Source organism: Galeopterus variegatus, unplaced genomic scaffold (genome assembly GCF_000696425.1).
Source record: "Galeopterus variegatus unplaced genomic scaffold, G_variegatus-3.0.2 Scaffold29484, whole genome shotgun sequence".
In the NCBI taxonomy this organism is placed as follows: domain Eukaryota; kingdom Metazoa; phylum Chordata; class Mammalia; order Dermoptera; family Cynocephalidae; genus Galeopterus; species Galeopterus variegatus.
The window spans coordinates 1-7,449 of NW_007755595.1; the positions used below are offsets into that span (position 1 = coordinate 1).

General features: G+C 34.9%; 1 protein-coding gene across 1 annotated transcript; it reads left to right on the forward strand.

The window, feature by feature from the left end:
* Positions 1-159: 159 nt before the first annotated feature.
* LOC103583863 (echinoderm microtubule-associated protein-like 4) lies at positions 160-4,744 on the forward strand (the record flags this gene model as incomplete). Its single annotated transcript, XM_008565061.1, has 3 exons — positions 160-247; positions 4,351-4,485; positions 4,604-4,744. Coding segments are annotated over exons 1-3 (327 nt in total), but the record flags the coding sequence as incomplete, so codon positions are not given.
* Between the last annotated feature and the right edge of the window lie 2,705 nt (positions 4,745-7,449).

Here is a 7,449-nt window from a genome sequence, read left to right on the forward strand (position 1 = left end):
TGCAACTGGACAGATAGCTGGAGTAGATAAAGATGGAAGGCCTTTGCAACCGCATGTCAGAGTATGGGATTCAGTTAGTCTGTCCACACTGCAAATTATTGGACTTGGAACTTTTGAGCGTGGAGTAGGATGCCTGAATTTTTCAAAAGCAGATTCAGGTATTCATTTATGTGTTATTGATGACTCCAATGAACATATGCTTACTGTATGGGACTGGCAGAAAAAATCAAAAGGAGCAGAAATAAAGGTAAATCAAAAAAGTTTTTAATCGAGTATTATAGAGTATGTTATTTGTTTTGCGGGTATTTGGAACCACATCGCATATCCTTAAGTTGCCCACTGGCCAAATTCATCAGATTTATTGATTTGTCATAATTCTTATGGTATTAACACTACAGTTATAAAAGATAAAATAGTCAGGAACTTGAAGCAATTTCAGCATTTCATACATTATGCTTCTAAAATGCCAAAGTAGATTGTCCATCTTCAAAATTAAGAATGACCACTCTACTTGGCTGCTGTTTCTTTAATGAAATACATCATTCCATTCAATCTTTAAAACTTTAGAAATCTAGAGGAAAAAATTCAACCTTAGGAATATGGCTGACATAACTGAAGGGAATATATAATAAATTTATTGGTCTTAATTGTGTTTGTAGGATTATGATAGAAAATGCTATAGCATTTATAATTGCTGTAGAATAGTGTTGATCCTTTGTGTGAATCGTGCTATAACTAGCAAGAGAAGAATGTAACATTAGCGTTGCAGCTGCATTTATATGGGTCAGAAATGGCCTTTTCCCTCTGACAGGCTTTCAAAGATATTCACAGTGACAGAATAGCATTACAAAAGCCTATAACAAATTTGCTATGCTTTTAAATAACATTACATTCCCCTTCAACTCCTCTTTCATTTAGCAGTTTTGTTTTGCATAAGCTTCATGTTTTCAGCTTGTTGGTCAAAAAGAGGTTATTTCTTGTGTTTTCAAGTGTTAAGTTAATCTTTCAAAAAAACTAGAGTAGATTTAATTGTAGTTGAAAGGAATATAAGCTGTGAGAAAACCTAAAACTTTAAAAAAATGTTGAACAGTAGGGAAGTTGCACCAAAGTGAGATATGTGGATTTTGATCCTTTGTAGTAAGGGCTACCAGATGAAGTCTTGTGGTTTTCCTCCTACTGGTTACTCCTCAGTCTCCTTTCCGGGACCTTAAATGTTGGTGTTCCTCAGAGTTCTGTTCCTGATCTTCCACTGATGTCATGTACTGCTCACATAGCCTTGATTACGGTCTGTCTGCTGAGTCTCACATCAGTTATCTCCAGCCCAGATCTCTCACAGGTTTAAACCCATATTTCTAGTTGCCAACTAGATATCTTTATTTGAATATCCTCTACCACAGGTCAAAATCAACAAGTTCCGATCTGTACTAATCATCTCCCTAGCCCCCAATCACTTTCACTTCTCAATGATTGACACCACTTTTCACCTCTCTGCTGAAGCTAGAAACTTGGGCATCATCTATCACTCCTTTTCCTTCACTTCTCACATTCAAGTAGTCAGCAAGTTCTCTAAAATCTGTATCCTAAATGTCTGCATTATAACTCTTTCCAGTAAAAGTGACTGCAAACAACTAAAGCTAACTTAATTGAAAGCATTCATAAAAGCTAGTTTTAGGTGGACTGTGGATCTGAGCAGGAAAGGTAATAACAATAAAGCTTTTAGAAGAAAATATAGGAGAGCACCTTTATAATCAGATTTCTTAAGCAAGACATAAAGTATTAACTATAAATGGGAAAAATTATAAATTATATTAAGAACTTCTCTTCATCAGAAGACGCCATTAAGAGTGTGAGGAAATATGTGCAATACATATTTCCAACAAAGCTCTCATGTTCAGAATACATAAAGAATTTCTATACTTCAATGAAAAAGACAATCCAATTTTTTAAAATGGCAAGACTTCACATAATAGGGTGTCCAAGTGATTAATAGGCATATGAAAAGGTGCTCAGGCTCATTAGTTATCAAGAAAATTCAAATTAAAACCACAGTGAGATACCACTATGCACCTACCAAAATAGCTTATGTGAAAAAGACAAAAATATCAGGGTTGGTGAGGATGTAAACTAACTAAAACACTCATACACTGCCGCCAGGCATATAAATTGGTACAGCCATTTTGGAAAACTGTTTGGCATTACCTACTAATATTGAACATATGTGTACCCTCTGACCCATCCTGTTCCTATCCTAGGTATAAACCCAACAGAAATATATACGTGTGTTTGCTAGAAGACAATAGCAGTGTTATTTATGGTAGTCAAAAAGATGGTAACTTATCTAAGTCCTATTGTCATCAATATGGATAAACCAATAATGTGGTCTTTTCATACAAAGGAATACTATGTATAGCAATTAGAATGAACAAATTACAACTATATGCACCAACATGGATGGATCTCACAAAAGTTGAGAAAATAAACCAGACATGAAGGATACATTGAGTAAGGATTCAATGTATCCTTACTCAATTCCATTTAAATAAAACATACAAAGCTAATCTGTACTTCTAAAGGTCAGGATAAGGGATATTTGAGCAGGGCAAGGGAATAAGTTGCTGGAAAGCGGATCTGAGGTGTTTCTGGCACGTTAGTAATGTTCTGTTTCTTGATCTGGATGCTGTAAAGAGGTGTGTTCGATTTGTGAAAATTTGTTGAGCTATGTATTTAGGATTTGTGAGCTTTTATATCTATGTGTATGTGTATAATTATATAAAATACATCAATACATCAAAATACATCAGTGTATAAAAAATACATGTATATAAATAATACATCAATAAAAAATTGAAATAAAATATCCTATAAGGCAACACACACACAAAGTGACTTAATTTCATAGATTACTTCAGTTTATGTCTTGACTATCTTGTCACTAGTACCATGGGTTTGTATACTGGGAATATTTATAGTTAGTTTCATAAGTCATGAATGGATTTGGCATAAGGTTCAACCAACTGTCAAGTAATTTTTATTTTGTCAAGGTAAAAACTAAGGACTGTTAAGTCTTTAAAAGACAGCATCATCCTGGAGGAGAGATGACTGATTTTTGCTTTGGGATTAACACATTATCTTTAAAATTTACTCAGACCTGGTAAATATGTATACTGTATTTCCATACTAATCACTGTGGAGAATTATTTAACAAGCAGAAGATGTTGTGCTTTTCCTTCTTCTTATAACCTGAATTCTAGTTAAGGAGAAAAAGCATTCACATTAGATTTCATTGGTTGGGTTTTATTTATGTGCTTATGCAAAGGCCCTTGAGCCCAAATGTTAGCAATAGAAATGTAAAACTTGTGGAAATATTGGAACTATAAGAAAAAAAATTTTATTAGTATAAGATTTTAAGTGTCATTTTATTAGTATAGAAACATAAAATTTATTATCTTTAAACTCAGTTTGTTCATAAGATTACCATGTTGGTTTGCAAACAGGAAATGCTTCCATATACATAAAGTTCTTCGCTGTGTTAAAAAATGGACATTAATGATCACCTTACAAGTAAACACCAACAATAAACAGCTTATAGGCATGCAGTTTTCACCTCACTGTTAAGTTTGATTAGGTGATTTTACCATAAAATATAAATTTAGTAAGAATTCAATTATGATTTATTGAAATTATAGAAATACATTATTTTAGAAATAATATCCTCAGTTGAAATCATTTCGATGAAAGAGCTATCCATACTTGCAGTTCCTTTGTCATTCTTATGCCTGTTTTCTTCCTTTTTCACTACAAATCTTTTAAATTTCTCTCTTTCCTAGGTTTTTTGAGGAAAGAGAGCACAAAAGCTCCTTCGATTTTTTGTTATGTTTTGTTTTTATTTTTATTTCTACAGGGATCAGTAGTGACCATTCTAAATCTACTTTTTAATGCTTCGACCTGAGAGGACAATCTCTAAATTAGCAATATTTTGTTGAAGAATAAGTGCTCAATAATAATAATAATACAAAGAAAGATAAGATTGTTTCTTTTTTTGTCAAAATGGCAGTGTCTTTGAGACAATGTACATTGCTAGTGCATTTGATAGTTTTAGTAAACTTTTTCCGAATGTGCAAGAAGTTAAAATAATCTAAAGCTATAATTCATATAAATGTCTTCCTAGTGCAAAATTTTAATATAAATAGCATAAAAGTGATATAATATAAATGTTTTAGGAAAATAGATCTTGGAAGAAAAGGTATTTCCTCAAAATTCTTCCATGTGTTTGATCATCAGTAGCTGTAATTGATACTTGATTGAAATAAGGACATGCATTCATCTAAAGCTTTATTTCTCTTCTCACAGACAACAAATGAAGTTGTTTTGGCTGTGGAATTCCACCCAACCGATGCAAATACCATAATAACATGTGGTAAATCTCATATTTTTTTCTGGACCTGGAGTGGCAATTCACTAACAAGAAAACAGGGAATTTTTGGGGTAAGGATCACAATGTTATGACTTCATTAGGTATATATAACTTTTTAAAAAATTGTTGAGTAAACATAAAATCATCATGTCAAAGGGAAAGCTGAAAATTCTCATTGTTTCATTGTAGAAATATGAAAAACCAAAATTTGTGCAGTGTTTAGCATTCTTGGGGAATGGAGATGTTCTTACTGGAGACTCAGGTGGAGTCATGCTTATATGGAGCAAAGCTACTGTAGAGCCCTCACCTGGAAAAGGACCTAAAGGTACAGTATTCTTATATTAAACCCATTCCTTGTAGTTCTCACGTAGTGCTTTTGCAATCCCATCTGCTACCCAGATCAGGAGAGAAAAAGCTGCAGTGGAACAATATGAGTCACCAACATACCTTCTTTTTTTTTTAAATGAGATTATTTATCCCATTATTTATTAGGCACATATAACCTAGATTTGACTATACTGCACCTTTCCCTCTCGGAAGTCAATGTAAAAGAGGAACGATATCAATATATGGTAATTTTAAAATATATAAAGGTTCACTGTTTCCTGGACGGTTTCTGGGATATCTGTGAGGCCAGAATGCCTGGCCATGTAATAAAATGGGGGAGGGGAAGAAAAAAAGGAGTAAACTCATAGTTCAGTCTTCTTTTCCTTTTTCTTTTCTCACTGTAGTCCCCTTTTCAATCCCAGTAATGGGCCATGGCATTTATTCAGCTTTACTGCAAACCAGCTTTTCTCAGAAATACAGATATATTTTATTCTTATATTTAGGTACAAATGGAACTAAATATATGGATCCACTTTGTTCTTTTCTATGACAGATGAAAAAATTAGAGAAAGGGCATTGAAAATAACTTATTTTCTTTTCTTTTTTTTTTTTCGTGTCCGGCAACGGATCACAACCCTCAGTGTCGCGCCCGTACCGGACCGGGACCGGCAACGGGATCGCAACCCTCGGTGTCGCGCCCGCACCTCGCTCAGCCAGTGAGCGGGAACCGGTCTGTATGTGGGATCCGAACCCTTGGCGGGAGCGCCGCCACACTCTCAAGCAGCGCACTGTAGCAGTGCGCCACCGGGCCGGCCCAAAAATAACTTATTTTCAACCCCATTTTTCCTTATTGTTTAAGAACAATAAAACTTTTAAAAAATATCCAAACTACCATGTACTTCCTTCAAAGTAGAAGGTTCCAAGAGAAAATTGGAGACCTGGTTCCCAAACCAGTGGGCCAGGAGAGGAGAGAGATTCTTATTGGCAGCAAGACATGGTAGCAGTAGAAATAGCAATAGAACTAGCCAGGCCACACAGAGCCTGAGAATACACACACACACAAACACACGCGCATGCGCACGCACACACACACGCTGAAATAGGGAATCAACCTAAGATTTCTGAGACATTTCCCCTGGCGATTGGCAGAGCAGTCCTGTTGTTCATCTGCCTCCTCCTAAACACACTCAATCTCCTCCATACCTCTCTCTCTAGAGCCCTTGCATCACCATAAGTGATTTATGAATAAGGGAACATTCCCCTAGTCAGAAAGACTCAGTATACATGTCTGTCTTCTCCAATAAACTTTCCCAGGACTAGCACATAATGTCAGGCATTTGGTACTACCTGTTTGAAAATTATTTGTGAAACACTTTATTAAGGAAAAGATTTTAATCTTACCTTTGGGTATCAGCATAGGAGTAAAAGTTGAGTGGTATTTTTAAAGCACTGTTTTCACTGAAATGTGGAATTTGAATTTAACATAATTGTCCTATGATTGAGTGGATTTTTTATTTATTTTTTAATTGACATGCATTGATTGTACATATTATGGGGTATAGAGTTAATTTCTATACATGTATATAATGTGTGATAGTCAGGGTAATCAGCATGTTCGTCATTGCAAAAATTTGTCATTTCTTTGTGATTAGAGCATTTGCACTTCTCTCTTTTAGCCAGTTGAGAACATACAATAAATTATTGTTAGTTATTAATGCCTAGTACTACTGTAGACCACCAGAACTTACTTGTCCTCTCACTGTAATTTTGTATCCATTAACCATCTTCTCCCTATCACCCCATTCCCTCAGCTGTTCCCAGCCTCTAGTAACCACAGTTCTACTCTCTATTCTATAAGCTCAACTATTTTATTTAAGCTCCCACATGTGAGTGAGAATATGCAGTATTTATCTTTCTGTGCCTGACTTATTTCTTTTAACATAATGTCTTCCAGGCACATCCGTGTTGCCGCAAATGACAGGATTTTGTTTCTTTTTATGGCTGATTAGTATTCTATTGTGTATATATACCACATTTTCTTTATCCTTTCATCTGTTGATGGACACGTAGGTTGATTCCATATCTTCACTATTGTGAATAGTGCTGCAATAAACATGGGGGTGCAGATGTATCTCTATAGTATGCTTGTTTTCTTTCCTTTGAATAAATAACCAGCACTGGGATTGCTGGATCATATGGCAGTTCTATTTTTAGTTTTTTGAGGAATTTCCATATGTTTTCCATAAGGGCTGTACTAATTTACGTTCCCATCCCATCAACAGTGTATAAGAGTTTCCTTTTCTCCCCATCCTCACCAGTATTTGTTATTTTTATTTATTTATTTATTTATTTATTTATTTTGGTCTTTTTGATAATAGCCATTCTAACTGGAGCGAGATGATACCTTATTGTGGTTTTGATTTGCATTACCCTGATGATTAGTGATTTGAGCATATTTTCATATACCTGTTGGCCATTTACATGTCTTTTGAGAAATGTTTATTAAGGATATTTGCCCATTTAAAAATCAGATTGCTATTTTGCTGTTGAGTTGTTTAAGTTTCTTGTGTATTCTGGATATTAATCCCTTGTCAGATGAATAGTTTGCATGCATGGAAAATATTTTTTTTCTTTTATTCCTTTTTGTCTTTTTCCGTGTCCGGCAACGGATCACAACCCTCAGTGTCGCGCCCGGACCGGACCGGGAC